Raw genomic sequence first — 20,154 nt, 5'->3', positions numbered from 1 at the left:
TCTTTGTGCAGCTACACGTCTCTGCAAAATTGAGATGCCACTGATTTACCGAAATACGCTGACTTTTTAGTGTGAAAATAGCTTAACATGTGTCTGGACAGCTGTGTTTGGGAGTGTAAATATGGGCACGGATGTGCTCATTCTTATGGGAAAGTACACGATATTTAATTAAATACAGAAGGGATTTGGGAACAGGATAGCAGGTGGGCTGATTCATGTATATTAGATGTCTAAACATGACAGTACATGCCTTGGCTTGCACACAACGTTAGCTTGTTTTAGCTGACGGACATCTCTCACTTCAACCTCCACCTCTTCTACAGAGGACATCTGAGCCTTCAGGGAAACCAGCTGCTGCTCAGTTTCACGCCAACATAATTCGCCTGATGGAAGTAAAACCACTTCATGACTAATGGCGGGAAACTTGAGGCTATATCTAGACTAGCGACTGTGTTAATTAATCCACTGAGGAGATAACAGGTAATTAATGGCATTGTGCTGCAGAATGTTATCACTTACACTCTGTCTGCCCTGCAAACCAACAGACTGGAGCTCATTAATGCTCCGACAAGTTCGACTGTGATGATGGAGGCGGAAAAATGACTCATCTCGGAAGAGTTGCAAAGGACCATTGCGTCTTGTGATTTGAACAATGGCGTTTAATGAAACGTGTTCACTGTGACATCTCGGTGAATCGTTGGGATGATTTGAGGGACAAATTCGTTTTTTGCGTGCTGCTTTCAAGGACTCGGACGTATACCATACCGTTGACATGAGGAAACGCTGCGTCTGAAATGTGAAGGTCATCCGAGTCCTGATTTGGAGGCGGGATCCTACGAAGTTTCCTTCGTATATCGAGAGCGAATTTGTCCTTAAGGGCCAAGAACGCCTGTGAACTTGTCAATTGGTCGAATGGAGCTCTTGGGTAATGCTGGTCAGCTTGTAAAGGCAGAGGATGTAACGTAAACATGTCGTGTGTGTGTCAGGTTTTTGTGTTCAGGGGGTGATCAGTAATCTCGTAAATCTATCACATGAAGTGGACCAATGGGAATGTCACTGGAGGATGTAAATGATGGAAGTCGGGCATTAACGTCAGCGTTTATTCTTCTGGGCAGCCCGGCTATCTTGTCAACCAGAGGGTGTTACAAATAAATGGAAGTTATACGATCACATTTACCATTAAACCGATTGCCCGTTTGCTAATTGTGTGTGTAAGTGAAATGTCACAACTCAGACTGTGACCTCAGGTGCGATGGAACTTACTCGGCCGTTTAAGGTTCATTTCCTGAGCTATCTGACTTTGTAATTTGACAAGGGACACTTGAATGCACCATTCATTTTGTTTTATGTGCTTGACCCACCTTCATGGGCTGCATCCGTCAAAGGAATCGGCATCTGTATAAAGATCGGCATTGGCATCTGCACAGGATTGCCAAAGAAGTAACATAGAAGCTGCTCTAATCGACCTGTTTTTAAACTCTGCAGTTCCCCTCAGTTCCTCAGTGCTTTAGCTTCTTTCTGCTTCGTGTTTTAATTTCATGGTGGATATGCCATATCAACTCCATAAGTAATGATTTGTCAATGCTTCCCCCAAGTAGCCAAAAAAAAAAATCAATGAATGCAGGTTTGAACAGGAAACACAAGTAGCGTTTACACCCCGCTCATCACTCATTCCAACTCCTCCCATTAGTGGGCCGCTGTAAATCCCCTGAACTCATTTCATACCATCTTCCAGTACTTTATAAAGCAACATTAAAAGACACTGCATGCTTGCAGTTTGACCATATTTTACACTTTTTGCACACATTAACGTGACTCCACTCCAGTGTGGACGGTGTGTGTTCTAACTTGTAATCCACATAAAGACAAGTTTCAATAGCTACATGTTAGGCAGTACGGATGGTTTGAATCTTAATTTTGAACCCATCATTGGTCAGCAGGCAGAGGTGAGTCAAGCGACTTCATGGACATTGCAGTTCTTACCAGCTGCTGGTCCTGGGGTCCCCAGCCCGCGTACTGCAGCTGAGCATTCCTGACCTCTGGTGGGTTCAAGTTCCACGTCGCCCTGGGGTGCACAGACAGAGGAAACAACGCTATCAGACGGAGGTGCAGACACATACACACAGCGAGTGTCTGCTCCCAGCGCTGCTGCGGGAGAAGAACAAGTGTAGCACATCTGAGAACAAAGGTTTAAGTGTATCCATAAATACCGGCGCTCGATAACAGTGTCACCTCTCCTCATTGGGAAAAGTGCTGCGCAGTGCAGGCTGCAGAATTAGAGGTGCCGCTGCATCTATGTCTTTGTCTGAAGCCGGGAACGAATGAGGTCATTAGCTGAGGTCTGATTGTTTGCACATCACCACGAGGTGGCAGCACACAAATGGACTTGAGTGCGAGAGCTCCTGACAGTGCTGTCATACTGTGACCTGGTGTGGAGGTAATTCAAAAGGTAAATAAGTGAGGTGTCATAACAGAACAGCTGCCATAACATGTACCGGCAGCTAATCAATACCGGTTGATGAAGCGCTATAAGTTCTGGCTTCTTGCTAATGTGTGTCATGATTTTGTATCGCTTGTCAGGAGTGGGAATGAACATTTTCAGCTACTTTTTCATGTGTTTTTAACAAAAAGGAATGAAGATCAGAGAGGTGAAATTGCAGCAAAGACTGCAGACTTGCTATGCTTCAGTAATGTTCCTTCCTCCAGGCATTTTAACTCGCCAGATGCAAGATCTAGATGTCACAGCAAACCCATTGCCACCTGCCATTTGAGGTCAGACATTACTTATCAGCCCTTTCACCTCACAGAGCGGTGGAGAATTGGAAGTAAACAGTTTAGTTGGTGTCGCAGGTGCTTTGTAGGAGGGAAGTTGTTAAAGCAGGTGGGTGCTCACAGGCAGCAAGGTCAGGTGACGCATTATTGGACAAGATAAGGAAATTCAACATCAATGGAAACACGCAGGCTTGTCGCCTACTTACGGAGTATCCAGACTGCAGATGATGTAGAAGGCCGTGTAGGAGTGCTGGTACACCTGGAAGAATAGGCAGCAGGAAAGGATTCAAAACAGTAAATGGACGGACGGTTTGTTTGTGTATTAGTATGCAGCCGCGACCCCCACCACATGTTACAGAGATGAGGTGTGCGCGAGTGTGCTTTATGTGCTGCCATGAGCGTAAAGCAGGAACGACTGTCATCCATCAAGGCGATGGGAGGTTTAGATGGAATAATGAATGCAAACAAACGCAGCGAAACACACTCGACATCTCTAGAGCGTCGTAATATGTTCCGTTCATCTCAGGCAACAACACAAGGTTATCCCCCTCCCAGCATCTTTCACTCACCAACAACGGGCACAAACTCTCCGTCGTGACTCAGTGGCGGAGCAGAATGAAGTAAACACACATACATCAGCTCGCAAAATGATTCAATACATCTTATCCACCTATAGTAGGAGCTGAAACGCACGCTTTGATGCATATCAGGGCGTTGGCAGAGCTCATGTAGTCACGGGACACTTCATTGGGAATTGCCCAGAAATAACAAATTCCCAGCCAACACTTCCTGTTCCTCCCGTCGAGCTCGTCTCCCTCCCTGCAAGCCCGTTGCAGCGCCGAGGGGTTTGTTTGTGTTCCTGCCTCCCTCGCTACAGTTCCGCTCGGCTGTGCTGGACCCCGCCGCAATCGCTGACAGGCAGCGGTGTGCGACAGGCCTCCACAACCCGCCATGATTACTTTCTCCCCCCTCCCTCCCTCCTTTCTCCCCTGCCTTTGATGCACAATATGTGAGCATACACCCCCCTCCCAGCCCCCACCCTACGGTGGAGGCTGCTGACATATTTGGCTGTCAGTTTGCGAATTCAAAAAACAAGCAAACAAATGAGAAGCTCACCGGTGCAACGTTGTAGGCCAGCAGCACATGCTTCATGTCGGGAGACACCTCGTACTTGCTGGCTTTGTACATTTCCTGAGAAGCAAAGGCAGATGTAAGCAGGGGGAAAAAAGATGAAATGATGAGACCTTTAACCATGCGTGGTATTTTTTCATTAAACTAGTCCTTAAATGACTGCGTTTGACGGATTGCTCGGCTCCTGAAGCAAATGGGAGTTGCATTAATCTTTGCGCTAGGGCTTGGCAATTTGATGGCGGACATAATGTTGTGTGTCGTCACCCAGGCCGCCGCACTAATGCTACATCTCCATTTCCATCTCAACGTTACCCCCACATAACCATGCCCTGAGTGTTAACTATGCAGTTCACATTCCACAGCAATAGTGGATAATTTGATGAAGCTTTGTAATGAAAGAAAAAAGAGCTTTGGGTGCTTTGATTTGCTGACTCTATAAGAAAAGTTTTAATCTAATTCATTGGCAACCATGGGCAGTCCTTTAGTCCTGTGATTGTGAGAAAGTAAAGAGAGAAGAAACGATGACAAAAGACTTACAAACTTCTTGTTATGCACCAAGATGGTCTTTTCGTCAGTGTCGACGTTGAACTTGACGACGTCGCCTTCACGATTACGGTATAATAGCTCATTACCTGCAAGGAAAGGGAGAGAAACAGAGCATTCGATTTCAGATGTTGTTGGAGGGTCTCATTAATTAATCGGCTACCTGAAAAGTGCAGCTTTTATCAACAAGTGCAACAAAAAGGAATGTTTGGTGGATTCAAATATTGAAGCAGGGCTTGGATAGCAAGGCTGTGCAGTCACTCGTACCACGATTGTGATCGCAATGTTGTCTTCAGCAATGTATCAAACTTTATCGGTTTGCAATTATACAGCCTTGTTATATGTGAAGGTCAAATCAAGTGCTCCCAAGTCAATTAAACCTGTTTGGCCAGTAACAGGCGTAGTGTGATCGAACACCTTCAGCTTCCAAAACACAACTGCAGCTGCAGGTCAGGCTGCCGGGTGGAACGCTAACTGTCACTAAACATCCAACATGACTTGTACTTTGTTTTAAAGAGAGTATTGTTGTTACTTTAATTTACAGATTTGTTCATTTGGAATTAAAAAAAAAAAAGAAAATGGCATCAACAATAGCCCCTTTCACAGAGAGATTTTTCAATGCCGCCAAGAAGAAGACCCACCAGAATGTGGGTGACATTTTTGTCCAAAGGTAAACGCCAGGTTTAACAACAGTGCTCGAGAATCTGACCTATCCGCCAACGCACAGCTTTCAATTTGCCCGAATGCGAAAGCACAAACACAGTGGGCTCAGGCCACTGGAGAAAACCCTTGAAGGGAGCCATGATTTGAAAGATATATGAAAGTTCAGACAGCTTCTCATCCATCAGGCTTTTATCAGGGAAGGATACGTTTAATACAGCAGCTGCCCCCTTTCACCTTCAATCTATCTGTGCTCCTCTGTCTTATTGCTTTTGTGATCCATAGGCGCATGGGCAACCACTCCATTTGGCGAGGTAATTAGAACCCAGAGATTGTTATGCAGAGTGCTTTCTATGTGCGAGCATATCTAATTGACCATTAGAGGTGACAAAATTACCATCACAACGGCTTTAATTCAGAACGTGTATAGGGAAGAGCAGTTTCAGACATTGTAGATTGGCATCGCCAAACGCCCCGTCAACAGCTCGTCTACTCGTTGAAAACCATCGGCATACTCACAAGTCTATACAATGGACTCCTCCATGGAGATCTAAGGAGATAAATAAAAGATTGCTTTTTTTTTTTAAACATGCTCCATTATCTTAGTTTGACTGCGTTTGGCATCTTGATAAACGTTCTACTTCTATATATGAAATGGTAATCGCGGACGATGGGGCTTGAATGCGTCGAAAGAAAGACACCATGGTGATAAATCGGTGGTCAAAGAGATTGAGTGGACTTTATCTTGCTTCGTGACTCACTCTGTTCAGGCTTCATTTTAAACTTAGAGACTCGCATCTCTTTAGGGCACCTTTTTTCCATCTTTATTACTCACTGAATCGCTGATCTCCTTTATCCACACGCCCCACGACACCTCAGATCTCTCAAATCCTTCCAATCGCTGCCCCTTTATATGCCTCCTGCTGAGTTCATCATTTCAGACCTAATCATCCCTCCTTCACCTCTCCAACTCTTTGTTTTCTGCTCTTTCAAAGGCCAAGAGCCATCTATCCTTTCACAGCACCCTAAGGCATTATGTCTTCCCTTCAATCTATCTCTTTCTATCACTCGCTCTTTTTCTTTCCCTCTACTTTAACTCGCTGTGCATTAGCCCAGGGCGCTGTTTTCTGCTCTGATCTATACCTTTCCACGGCAGTATGTCTTATTAATACAGCCTGTTGCCCTGGGCACAGCCCTAACCCAGCTTCACATGGAGGCAGAGGGAGCACCGGGAAGAGGGAAGAGTGGGAGGGAGAGATACGAGGCGACACACTCCAATGAGACAAAGAAAGAGAGACTGAATCAAAATTGAAGAATATTTATGGAACAGCCTTTTATCTGTGAAACGATAAAAGTTTGCGGAACAATGTTAGCATTCTTTTTAGGTTTGGCTGACACTTTTTTTTTTTTGGAAATCTGATCGTGGAAAAGAGCATACGCCTGGATAAATTAGAATTGTTTCACTGTACGAGTTGTGTGAAATGGATGTTTCACAGCAGCGCTGGGCAACCTTTTAGATGTTTCGTCGCTCTATTTTATTGTTAATCAGCGTGAATCATGAAACCACATCCAATTTTAAAATTCCAACGGATGTAATGTCATTCCATCCTTATAGGCAACATGCAGAGCAACATTAAAAAAAAAAAAAACGTTTCTCCCATAATCAGTACATCGTAATTATATATGAGATATATCCCACCACCTTATCTGAACCTCTGATCTCCACTACATACTTCTACGAGATTTGTGCTAGTACCGGAACGGTTTCATCGTACAGTAGGCCTCATTAATGCTGCAACCCAGCCTTTTTGCCCCATGTGCAATATGAAGGCTTAATTAGCCCGACAGAACGGTGCAGAAAGACGAGTTAATCGGCTTCCACTTCAAGGAAATCCACTCCAGTTTCTTGAAGTGGAATTCTACTGCACGGTAACGTTGCTCATTCTACCGTCTTCTCATTCCTCCTTCACCATTCCCACTCAACCCTTTCTTGAAGGCTCAACTGTGGTCACATCATTCAACGCAGTCAGTGTTCTCCTGAGTGTGTTGGGTTCCCGTTGAGATGGTTCAAAGCACTCCACGGGAGCACGGTGAGAGTCCTCAACAGCTACTTTCTAGCAGAAAAAGTAAGTGGCTGATCGTCTGACTGATCGTGGAAAAGAGCATACGCCTGGATAAATTAGAATTGTTTCACTGTACGAGTTGTGTGAAAAGGATGTTCGCACGGATGAGCAAAAAAATATCTTTACAGTGAAACTATTTGACTGCTGCTATGTTAATGCTCTTAATGTTGTGTAGAGAACCATGAAACTCAACAACAGGTCATTGGTCTGTTCTCAAGGCTCCAGATGACGACTGGTCTTATGAAAGCGACACAAGCTACAGGGGAAGAATTATGGTGTCTGTCTGTGAGTAAATGAAATGAAGTCTCCAATGCGGTAACACAGTCTTAAATCTTTGCCACCCATTGGCTTAGATTTGCTGTGAAATACAGGTTCATAAAAAATTCAATAGGTATTTTAATTAAAAAGCTCCCCCTTATATATGTCTGGTAATTTACTTTCATTCGTAGATGGTTCTTGAAAGGGAATTACACATAATACCGTGTGTGTTTATTTCCGCTGTCCTGGCGACACCACAACATTTGAATTGTATTTTTGTGCAGCTTGATGAATGGGCATGCAAATAGATGAATGGCAGCGCTAAGAAATGAGAGGGAAGTATGAACCTGCTGACAAACCACCCAGGGCTGCTGCCAACTCGCTGCTGCTGGCCAGTTTTCACGGCGGAAGTCATTTATGTTTATCAGGAATGCCAATCAGCGGGCGCCTGCTGGTTTCATTACTCACTGCCTCTCTCCTGCTTCTGAGTTCACCATTAAGGTTGGAAAAAAAATCATGGCACATTGCACAGCCATTTCTGTTTCACGCTGTTCAGCTTCTCAAATATAGATAATTTTTTCTCTATTTCATTATTTGGTTTATTTATACGTTCCATGCCTTAAGGCACCAGGGGTCCAAGCTAAACTCTAATCTTAAAAGAGCAAACTATTGACATACCTCCATCACATTTGCATTGTGTTCAAAGGAAGGCACCCTTCTCACTAGACCGTCAACATCAGGGTCCTGGAAATATCTAGCTTTAGAAATTAGAATCCCTCTTTGATAAAGATGACTGAAATATCTGTGATGTTCCACCCTCCTAAAGTAAAAAGAGTGAAACCAAAACCTTCAAACTCACTCCTTATTGTGGACTGCAGAGCACACTCTGACACAGAATGTGCAGATAAAATCCCCTTTGACATAAAGCCATGCTCATAGGTCAGCTTGTTTTTTTTATATTGCATCCTCTGAATTCAAGTATCGGACAACATAAAACAAAACGATTGATCGCCACTTGACCAGGCGTAAACAACGCAGAGAGCCAGCAACAGCTAAGTCCACGGTCCCGGGGGAAGCAGCGCGGCCCAGGCGAGAGGTTGCTGTAAAAGGTCCATAATCCAGCCATCAAAGAAGAATAACTTTGAAACCTGCTGTGATAACACCATGGATATATCCAGGGCCCCATGGCCCCAAGCCAGAACAATGAGTTTGCTCATCTGGACTTCCCGATTGGTCACAAATAGCATATTATGACAATAAAATCGTGCTTAAAATGAGTCACAACCTCAAGATCGGATCCCACCTGTCCCAGAACAAATCCCTATCAGTCTATTACCCCTGAAAGCAGTTGAGTAGATAATTTGCCAAACATTAAGTCCTCAGAAACTCACCTTGCTCATCTAACGCCGTGTTCCTTCCAGGATGACTCCCAAGGGAGCACGCAAGTGTTCTCAGAACCCCCCCCCCCCCCCCATCAACCCCCCATGTGCTTTATTTATGATCCGTCACCTCAATTTGCTATTAATCCTTAAGTCATTGTGTCATCGTTGATTTGACTCACTGCTTCTAAAGGTGACGGTCATTTGATCAGTGTCTGCCAGCTGATCATATTCTCCTCATAAATCCACGACCTCCGTTGCCACTTGATCAGTCCGCATGTGCTCTTGCTCCGTCCTTTCTTTGTGCGTTAGTGTCGCCGTGGTGCGTTTCCTTGTATTTGCATGCCTAACTTGAAAAGACCCGCTCCCGCTCATAGTAAGTAAGTTAATTAGGGAAGCTGGTGCCCGTAAAATATCAATTAAAACAACAATAATCATGACATTTAACATCACAGCAGGGATCAGACTCTTATTTTAAACAACGGGAAACACTTGAGTCTAATTACGTAAGCTCTCCAGGGAGAAGCCTCACGGGTCAAATAATCATTCATAATTCCTGAACAAATGGAAAGAAACAGTTCTTAACTCCAAGGTGTGGCTGCATAATATCTAATCAGTACAATTCGAAAGGTATCTCTTAAATGATCATTGATGATGCAATTTGGCAACCCCTAATATCACACCTGATGATAGAAGTTCCTGAGTTGTAGCCTGTACTTATGCACGGTTTCATTTATCTAATGAGCTGAGTGAGATACGGTGAGGGGAAGAGGGAAACAGGCGGGTTTATTTATAAGGCCGATCTGTGATACGTTCCTATTCCTAGATTGAATTAATGTCTTATATTTAGATACATATTTAGTTTATCTTTGTCGAATTTAATTTCCTTTGAAAATGTTTCCTTTCTCTTTTTGGTTTCCCTAATATCTCAATAAAGAGGATCAAGCGATTGCCGGCGTGTGTTTGTGAGTGAGCGTGCGCCTCTGTGTCTGTCCACGGCTAATCTCGCTCCCCTTTGGGGGGCCAGTTACTGATGCATGCTCTTGGACCTCCTGTGGTTGCAGTGACTCACATGTTCTCATTGACTGCTGACTCCTCACTGACCATTCTTGACCGGCCTCCGGTTCAGAAGAGGCCACGGCTAAAAGCATCGCCGACCGGCAGCCGGACAATGTGTTTGGCGAACCGCTAACACCACCACCAGTGCTCACACACACACACACACACTGCTGAGTGCATCGTCACTGCTCCGTGGGCAGACAGCTTGGTGAGTGTAATCATCATTCATCATCGTCATTCAATCACACGATACAGCAGTGGTCATTGCAGACACACCTGGTGGAGATCTGGACTCCACTGAGTTCACCTTTCTAGTTTTTTATACTGTTCTCCATATGCAATGATGTATCTTTTATTTTACAAGTTTCATGTTTGTGAATGCAAATGAACGTGGTTTTGTGGTTCTTTTGTGTTCATGGAAATGAGCATTGACACAACGGTGTGCTGAACGTATAATCTTTGGCTCTATAAAAAAATATATATTTGAAAGATTATTCCCAAACCATGTGGATTCTCAAAAAAAATAAAAATACAGAGAGCATAAATGGATGCGTTTGTAGAATTGCTGTAACAAAATGATCCAGCAGGCGTCTTGCTGTGAAGGGACGCTCACACCTCTCTGCTGCGTTACACAAACACAGCTAAGCTCGGAGCTCTCAGTGGTAAGACTGCTAAAGTGAATTCAAAGGATTGTAAGTCCATTTCACGGCCTGGCTGTGAATGCCATGTGCAGTCGGCATTACAGGGATGTGGATTGTAGACACACTAACTGGATACCCAGCTGCAGTGGAGATGTGTCTGTCTAAACAATGGCAGCGATACTGAAATATTACATCATGCATTTAATGCCTTAACATCACAGATGCCTCTGCTAATAGCACTGGGAAAGCTCAAGTATATCACAAACAAGCACTACGGGTAAAGTATTTGGCACTATTTGCAGCTACTGTAAGGAGGACGAGTGTCTTTGTGCAAGCATGTGTCTGTTTTTCTGTGTGTGTGTGGTGGTGGTGTACTCTCTGTCTTTTCTCCTCTCTGCAGGCAGAAACAGACAGCACAGTTGATGCTTTTTCGGCAGGTTTGCTTGTTACAGTAACGTGGGACTGTGGTGCTCTGGGACTGAGCTGGCAGACAGTGGAATATAATATATAAAAGCCTGGAAATACTTCAACTGCTGCCATAATAGACGGAACAGGCAAGACAGGAAATAAATAAATAAAAACTATTATTCAGCTGTACACACCACAAATGCCAACTAACAGAATAACCTTAATTAGTTCGATGATTATCATCATATATATATATTATACAGTGGCAGAGATTGAATGTAACATTAATACGCACACTTTCTTGAGTGTGTAATCCGTGTGTTTAGTCACCTTGGAATGAGCCTTTTATATCTCCCGGTCCATATCCTCTTCTCAGAGTCCGCTGTGTTGCATCGCGTGTTTCTACAGGAGCCCAGAACGGACAAACCAAACATTGGCACGAGTAGTTCTCCTACGCGGCACATGACGATAAGTTCATTGTCTCTGTCTCGCCGGGAGACGGACGTAGTCTAACTTTGGCAAGATTCTTAAAATTACTGAAATAGCTGTTTTACAATTTTGGTTTCTGAAAACGTGGATCAAAGATGACATTCAACTCTTCAGATGTTGCCTTTACGCTAAGAGACCGCTGAATCTGCCATGAGACACAATGACGCAAACGTATAATTCAGAAATCTCCTTCTCTTTTTTTAAATTCCTCCCTGGGAATTAAAGCACTCAACAACATCAGTATATTGTGAACGCGTGATTCCATGAAAAGAAATGTTGTCGCACCATTTCTGCTGCTCTCCGGTGGTTGAAAGGGACGACAGAATGTGTGGCAGGACACCCCCCCCCCCCCCCCCCAGATTAAGCTCTGCTCACTCTCTCTGTAGAACTGGGCCATCTCGAAAGGGGACGTATGCTTCATATAATGTTACCATTTTACCAAAGCCGATTGTCTGTGACACTGAATGAACGCTGGATGCTAACAGTGAGCGTGTGGGGCTACTTAGTTACGTCTCATTGGTAAGAAAAAGATCAACTGCAGAAGTCCATTAACAAATGGCGTTCACATCATTCCTCATGTTGTGTCACAGGAGCAGAGCTATGAAAAGTCAATAAGGGAGCGAGACAACTGGCTGATCGTCGCCAAAGTGACTGCTTTACACACGCATCAGAGATGAGGTTGAGAAGAGGTTGTGCATCGTTCAGAAACAAGGTAATCCCAACATGCTCGCATACGTGTACACACACCGACACAACAAACATCACGAGGCTTCAATCTCAATGACATTCACAAGCCCCCCCCCCCTTTTTAATGTAGTCCAACTTGCTTTACGAATGGCTCCGCCGTCCGTCATATTTAACAAACATCAACGAGACGAGAGGCATCGTGGAGGGGCAAACAAGAGGAACGTGGCCATTAACATGGCAAGCAGCTGCTCAGAGCGCCTGCACTGCGTCCCGCGGGGCTCGGCTTCACCTTGGTGGTGTGAGAATGATGTTGATGCCGTTCGGAAAAAAAACAGGCATATGTGAGATATCAGCTGTGTGCAATTACCTAACTGGGGAGGCTTGTAGCGGTGGCCTCGGAACATGATCGGACTACTGATGCACAATGCAGTTTATGCAGATATACATCACAGAATGCATTCGGTTGCTTTGTCTATGCTACTGGCTTTGGAAACACTGAACTCTCAAGTAAATGACTGAGATCTGGGAACAAGTCAGACTGGGCAAGAAAAAAAAGCAATCAGAAAGTTTGCAAACAAGCCAGACCAATATATGCAAATGATCCCAATGACTTCCAAGCACTGAGGTAGATTTATATATGGAGAGAAGACCACTGGTGTTCTGTTTTCAGTGAATCACCTACATTTCAGATTCTGGTCAGATATTGCCCCTTTTTAATAAGATTGTTTCCTTCTTTCTCTGATTTCATTTAAATGATGTTTCTGTATACCCACAAGTAACTTAGTGAGTACAATGTTATCATAGACACTCAGAGAATGATGGCCGAAACTACTCAAATAAAACCAAAGTTTTGGGCCAAATTATCCTTTAGAATGATGATCCATTGACTGCGCAGAGAGGGATCACTGTCACTGCAACCATTGTGAGCATCAGCTAAAGAGCACCTAATAATACAATATATCCAAGTTAATGCTGTTGGACAAGACATGAGGAAGCAATTTTTCCTGGTAAAAATAGCCAATATGTGATCATTAAGGATTCTGGAGGTTATATTCAGTCTGTCTCCAGGGAATTGATTGATCGGTGGAGACAGCAGGGGAAGGAAAAACATAAAACTGGGCTAAATTAGGTATAAAAAAAATTAAATTTCAGTCCCCAAACCACCCATTACTGCAAATCCTACAGACAGCCCTGAAAGCATGCAGGTCAGCCGAGCACCGGGTCTGGTCAAAATGACACACTAACAAAGTCGAAATCATCAGCTGATGGATCACTCCCCCTTTCTCTCCTTTTTGTCAGCAGCGTCTAATGAGGCACTAAAAACACCTCGAGATCAAGGATTGAACTGCCAACAGCACAAAAAGGAGGCGATGAAAGAGCGGCCTGCTTTCTAATGACAGGCCTTGTTTCAGCTGCTGTATGGATTATTACAAAGCCTCTTTCTCCACACCGTCTCTCTGTTCTTTGAGCATCTTATAAAACAGCTTCAGGTTAATAAGGGAAGTAAAACATCACCACAGTTCATGATAATGATCATATAATTCAACCACTAGTTGAAATATGCTCCCGATCCCCGTTTGAGCTTTGGCTGAGAACACAACAGATGTTACCTTCCAGATGTGTACAATACCACCACAGTGTGGGATGTTCACCGAGGCTACAATTCAGCCACGCGAGAGACGTCTCATCCCGAAGCACACATGGGGACCCGTAGCTCAAACACACCCTGAAATCAGACCGTCATCTGAGATCCAGAGTAATGCCGACTTCCTGTCACTAATATAATAAATACGTGTTTTCAGCTTCCTAATCACAGTCAATAACAGAGGGGCAGGCTTTGCAGCTGTGCCGCTTCTAGGAGCCATCTTAGATGCTGTGATCGGAGGAGACAGCTATGTTGTGCACGAGAGAGGACACAATCCGCTTCATTAATCCTTCAGCTGGACAGATCCCTCACATCTCGGAGCTGTGATCAATCTATTCGATGCCGCGCTGAGACGGCTGAGGCTGCATCAAGTCGTTGTTTTTACCTTGATAGAAAATAAAGTATATGATTTTATCTCATTGGCTCCTGTGGTGCCGTCAGTGTTTGTACTGTCGCAGACCCGCTGCTAAAAAAAACAAACAAGCGTTTGAAATTGGCTGTAATGAATTGTAACAATAGCTCAACACTGGCATTGATCACAGGGGAAAAAAGAGGGCTGTGGTTGCAGGTAATTGGGTAGTTATTGGAGCGTATGGAATAAATCGTTTGGCGTAATGATAGACAGCAAGGACACACACACACACACACATACATACAGCAACACACAGCTGTGCAAAGACAGAGGAGGGACAAATGTAAAAGAAGACAATGAAAATAAACATTTTAGTAAAGTCTGTGGCGTGACACACATTTTCTTTTTTTTGTAATTTGTTATAAAGCTAAAAAAGAAGAAGTCTAAAGAAGAAGGTAAATATATATATTTTTTATTTCTCTGTCGGGTCCTTTCCATCATGTTGTCAGACACACACTGAGCCTGTCGGGAGCAGAAACGCTTCCAGTGGACGCACATTGACGGAGAAGAATCGCCTCAAGCGATCACATTGCAGCCTGTTTTGCGACTGCAGCGCTCTCCCTCAATACAAGCAATTTAAAAAAGAAATGTTCTGCCCATTAGTCACTTAGACACAAAAACATGGGAACATGTTTTCCAGTTTAATAATTACCCGTTACCCTTTCGACTAATCTTATCAACGAGAAGAGAAATACAAGGTCCCATGAAGACCAAGTGCTTCCATTATAACGAGCGGGATGCCAATAGATGAGACAAATACCCGTCTGTTGCTCTTGCGATGCGTGAATGAGAATATTTCAAAGCAACGTTTTGATGCACGTGTTCAAATCAAACTCTAGTTCATTGAAATGTGCATATAATGGGATTACTTACTGCTTATCCATTTGGCGTTGGGGTCGTGGACCTTGAAGTCTTTTCTGAAGAGGTCTGCAACAGTCACCTTGCTCTTGAGGGCCAGCTGGTCATCTTCACCTGCAAAGAAAAGAACTCAACGTTCATACAAAGAGAACTGAGCATCTCCTTGTGGAGCAGTTAGAGTAAAATACTACATAGCACCTTACACTTGTGGGTATTTATATTGTATATGATGTACTCTCGACACTTTTTTTATCAACAACCGTGTGTCTCAGCAACGTTTGTTTTTGAACGGTTCATTTTTTAGAATAAAAACTGGCTGAGACAGAAAAATACCGGAGTAAAACAAAGCATTGCCATGACTCCCACAGGGCTTCGATCAAGACTAGTGCGGCTCCTCATCATCAGACCAGACGAGCGTATATAAAGCAGATGCCTCCCGCAATTTATTTCAGCTTAATTTCATCCATCAATGCTCATCATATCCTGTTTCCTGCTCCATAATATGACTCGTTTCACCTCCAGATACATGGAGGGAGGATAACATATACCAGGAGCTTCTGTGTCTCTTACAAGAGCATTCTAAGACAGAAGTTTCATTTCCCTAAGTTTCCGTGTAACATCGAGTTCAAAAACAATAACTGTCCCCTGCACAGGTACACATTGACAGGACATGGCAGTTGATGGACATTGGTCGGGAAGAGGATGAAAGCTGTGATATTGTAGCTCCAGGACTCTCTTCCTCATGTGTGATGTTTCATGCCTCTGCTAAACCTGCCAGCACACATGCTGCAGCTGTCATTTCATATGTCAGGTGACATTTAGTGTGGCTGCAACATCATAAATGTTTGTTCTTTCATGATATCGAATATCTAATGAAGTATAAACTAGAGACCGTCTTGAAATGGGATCACACCAGCAGATAGCCACACACTGTCAAAATAAGGGATCAAATAAGGTACTAGTTACCAGAAATAAGTGCTCTTGCAACTTTCCTCTTTCCATGGTTGAAAGGCCCGAGCATCAGGAGGTACAGCATCGTGTGACACTTTCTATCGAAACCCGAAATAATGAAAATGCTTCTCGGCGAGTTTGACGGTCCATAAGGTGGGATGTTTTATGATTGCTCAGTGTGAGAAAATTCTGGAACATGCATTTTACATGTTTTAGCCGACAATGAAATATAATGGCATACACTTTACATCTCAGCAGACCATTTAAAAATATCACACTGCACTCTAGGATCTCAAGACTGGTAAAAGCTTTTGCTTTGAACACGCAGCCAGTGATTTCACTCCATGTAGGTAAGGCATTGTATCTAATGATCAAGTGGTGGAGACATGAAATGTGTGACATGGCTGCCTGGCAATGTGTTTTACCTTTTACATGATGCGTTCAAACGCTGATATCGTGGAATGACCGACCGTCATCACCATCCCTTGAGCCACGTCGCTCGTGTGGCTAGAAACTATTGGTCGTGATGCAACGGTTTATATGACATCGAACAAAAAGATAATTTGTCCTTTTTTTCGTGCGTGTTCCTACAAATGGGCAGCAACACGAGCTATTAGTGTGCACGTGAAAGCCCCTGTGGTGTTTAGGCAACAAAACTACTTGGTTTGGGTTAAAATAATACAAATACAAAAGTGGCGTTTTTTAAGTAGGGAAGTAATGTAACAAATAAATAAAAATTTCAGTTATAAAGTGGCGTTACTTCAGTTACGTGACAAATAAGTCAAATTCTGGTTTCACACAGGACATGAACAGCGGCCTCCTGAGTGAAAGTCTGGTGTTCTCTTTGGATGGGTATCCACCACTACCTCCTCCCTACCTCACCTGTCCTGGCTCACCATCACTTGGATTATACGAGTCGATTTTGTAGCTTTAATGCAAAGTGCATTATTATGTTTAGCGATGAAAAGTGTGTGAGAAAACCCTGAGTGGACTATGTGCAACAATTCCACAAGCTTTACAGACCGCTTTATGTAGCACGGTCAAAAAAAACAACATCATCCAACACAGCGTATCGTACTCTGACCAGATGAAGTCACAACGATTGATCAAACTAGGATCTAAGGGAGAGGTTTTCTAACTGCTACAGCGCCACTGAACCACAAATTAGAGATGCGAATGTTCTGTAGTGAAGCTCAACTGTGACCACTTCCCCTAATTTTAAGCGGGGGCGGTTCAGACAAGAGTCTGGCAACGTAACGTGACACTGAACATCTTCCTCTTGTCATGTTAACGTCATCACATTACACACTGATGGAAAAAGAATGATGTCAGCCTTTGGATCGATGTGAGATCTCAACAACTGGACGTAATCAAACGAGTCTGAGATCTTACATCAGGAAAAAAGGAGCAATATCCACACTTTAGTGACTCCAAATGTCTCAAGAACATCTAAAATATCAATCACAGATCATGGAGAATACCTTCTCTGATCCACACTGTCTAGAAACTTTATCTGCTTTTTATCTTCAGGCATTTCATCGACAACAGCGAACACGATGCGGCTGAAAGTAAGACTTCTTTAAGAAAGTGAACAGTGTTTATCTTGTTGTTTGCTGCTATAGTAATGTTCAGAATGCCTTCTATAAAACCTTCAACGAATTAATGATTTAGTTGAAAGGACTTAATTCATTCATCCACCAGATACAGGGCTGAACTGTCTTGGTTTGGCTTCAATAGAATTCACTGGCTGGTGTTAGGATGGAAGAAATGAGAGCTTATTAATACGAGACTCGACCAGTGACGGCATGAATCTAATCCCCGTATTAAGCTGTTAATAGTTCATGTGAGATCAGTGGTGTCTGAGAACATATCTTTGACTCAAGGGTAGGGGAAGAAAACTTTTTGGCAAAATTCAGAGTTCCCCTTTTTTCACCAATCAAAGTGGTTTTAAATTGCAAGAACGCAACAATGACTTGCATCATCCTCCCGAATGTGTACGTCAGCTGTGTGTGAACAGCGCGCCGCATATTGCGCCTGACAGATGGACGGGCACCGACTGATTCTCAGTTCCTCCCTCGATTTCATCACGAGGGACAAAAACACCTTTGAAGGCATCTGCTCGCGGCCTCCTTTGAGTTTTCAGCGTGATTATCAGAGTCAACCAAACTGTGACTACAGACTGCAAGGGAACTAAACTGTGCACGGGAAGTTGCAGCCTCGCGTCAGATGGCGAGGCTTAGAGGGGATAAATGGTGATTTTTTTTTTTAAATCAGTGATGATAGCCAGAATCATGGATTTACCACAGAGGAGGATTATACACATGAGAATTTACATAAAATATGATATCTTTATATATATATAGCACAATCTCTGAAAGGCAAATCCATTTCCCGTTAAGTATGTCTTTATCTCACCCTCGCAGAGTGCTGTGACCGTCGGCAGAACCTTTGAATTAGTCTGACAAAAGCCAGGCGTCGGCCCCAGCAGGGTCAGCTCACATGAGCAGTTTATATGCTAATGTCACACAGTTCAATACAATAGAGTTCTGATCGAACACTGAACCCGGCAATTTGAAAAGGAAGTTTGAGTGACACGGTTAAATACAGGAAGTCAGCGATGTTGGCTACAAAGGAAAAGGTTCCTATCCAATCATACTGTGCTTTTGCAAGTATGTCATTCTAAAATTGGATATTCATAAACCATAAAACTAGAGGCCAATACAAAGTTAAAAGGACAGTCAATATTGGACCGGTATCCACAAGGTGAACAGAAACACGACGACAAATGAATGCGAATGTTGCTCTGTGTCTGCTGGATGTTTAAATGTGCAACACACGTTCACGTTATCAACTGCACGAGGAGAAAATATGTCAGATACGTTAAATAGACGTAACTTACAGTAAAATAGACTGTAAAGCCGGGTATGCTTTAGGGGCGTGGCTACCTTGTGATTGACCGGTGTTTTCAGTTCATAGAAGTTAAAAAACAATCTTTATTTTAATTTAACAATACAATTATAATAATTATAATAATTATTATAATTATTATATAAATGGATTAATAATAATAATAATAATAGCAACCGATCAGTGACTAAAAAGCATTCTTAATCAGCATATTTTTTACTTAATCAATCGGGGCATCCCTATTTACAACAGCATGTGTTAGGAAATACAATTCACACAAAGCATACCTGAACAGTATGAATAAATAAAAAATTCATAAATAATATAGGTAAAAAAAAATGCTTTGATCATTTTCTTTCATCGCATAACTTTATATTCCTGAGATCTTGTCTTTGTAGGTTGGTAAATAAATAATGGAATGCACCAGAGTCAGAGCCTGCAGGTGATCAGGGAACCTGTATTATGTGTGATATCAACTCCTGCACTATATTTCATGTCATATCCTGAATATGATCGAAACGAGGCCAAGAATAAAAACTGGGATAGCGAGCGTCGACGTACCATGCTTTGTCGAATGCTACAGAAGTAGCCATGAGAGGGATCGCACTCAGCGTCGGCTCCGTGCAACGATCTCTGTGCCTGCTTGCATTCAGCGGCACACAATGATTTAATTAAACAGGTCATCTCCCCACAGTTCCAGCGAGTGTCACTCTGTCAGTCAGCCTGACATCCCTCAGTCTGAGGAATACCTGTGAACATCTGACCCAGTTGTATTGATGTAGAGAACAGACCAACCTCTGAGCAATATGGAGCTGTCAGTTACAGCAGACACAGGTTGTCAGAGAAGGGAAAGGGGAGCAAAACTCTGTGGGGGAGCAAAACTCTGTGTGTGTGTGTGTGTGTGTGAGAGAACAAAGTGGTTGTCAGGAGCGGTTAGAAATGTCTGCCTGTCTGGCAGGGGAGCATCCATCAACAAACCCTGTTAACTGACCGGCAGCAACACGCTATCTCATAACTCCTCACATGAGCCGTGCAGCTACAGTTTGCAGTTTCAGGTGCCCTTGTTCCCAAAATGTTTCACCTTGATGTGTCAAATTACATCAAAATAAGTTGCTCTGAATAACTGCTGAAATTAGCATTCGAATAGGAAAAATGTACCATTCTTTCCCCGGCCCATTTGCACTGCAAAGAAATGCTCAATGGGAAAGCAGCTCATTCTAAAGGTTTTTAT

General features: G+C 43.3%; 1 protein-coding gene across 1 annotated transcript in view; it reads right to left on the bottom strand.

Moving 5' to 3' along the window:
- Positions 1-20,154, bottom strand: part of LOC306794381 (A-type potassium channel modulatory protein DPP6-like) — a gene marked incomplete at its 5' end in the record, with an annotated part of 108,345 nt that overhangs the window by 22,597 nt on the left and 65,594 nt on the right. Inside the window, 5 exons of the mRNA XM_079292416.1 lie at positions 1,984-2,065; positions 2,979-3,031; positions 3,889-3,963; positions 4,441-4,535; positions 15,081-15,179. Of these exons, the coding sequence (XP_079148542.1) occupies positions 1,984-2,065; positions 2,979-3,031; positions 3,889-3,963; positions 4,441-4,535; positions 15,081-15,179 (404 nt within the window). The remainder of the gene's footprint in view (positions 1-1,983; positions 2,066-2,978; positions 3,032-3,888; positions 3,964-4,440; positions 4,536-15,080; positions 15,180-20,154) is intronic.

This window comes from Melanostigma gelatinosum (genome assembly GCF_949748355.1).
Source record: "Melanostigma gelatinosum genome assembly, chromosome: 20".
Lineage (NCBI taxonomy): Eukaryota > Metazoa > Chordata > Actinopteri > Perciformes > Zoarcidae > Melanostigma > Melanostigma gelatinosum.
Note: the sequence above shows the minus strand (reverse complement) of the source record. Positions and strands in the feature narration are given on the sequence as shown.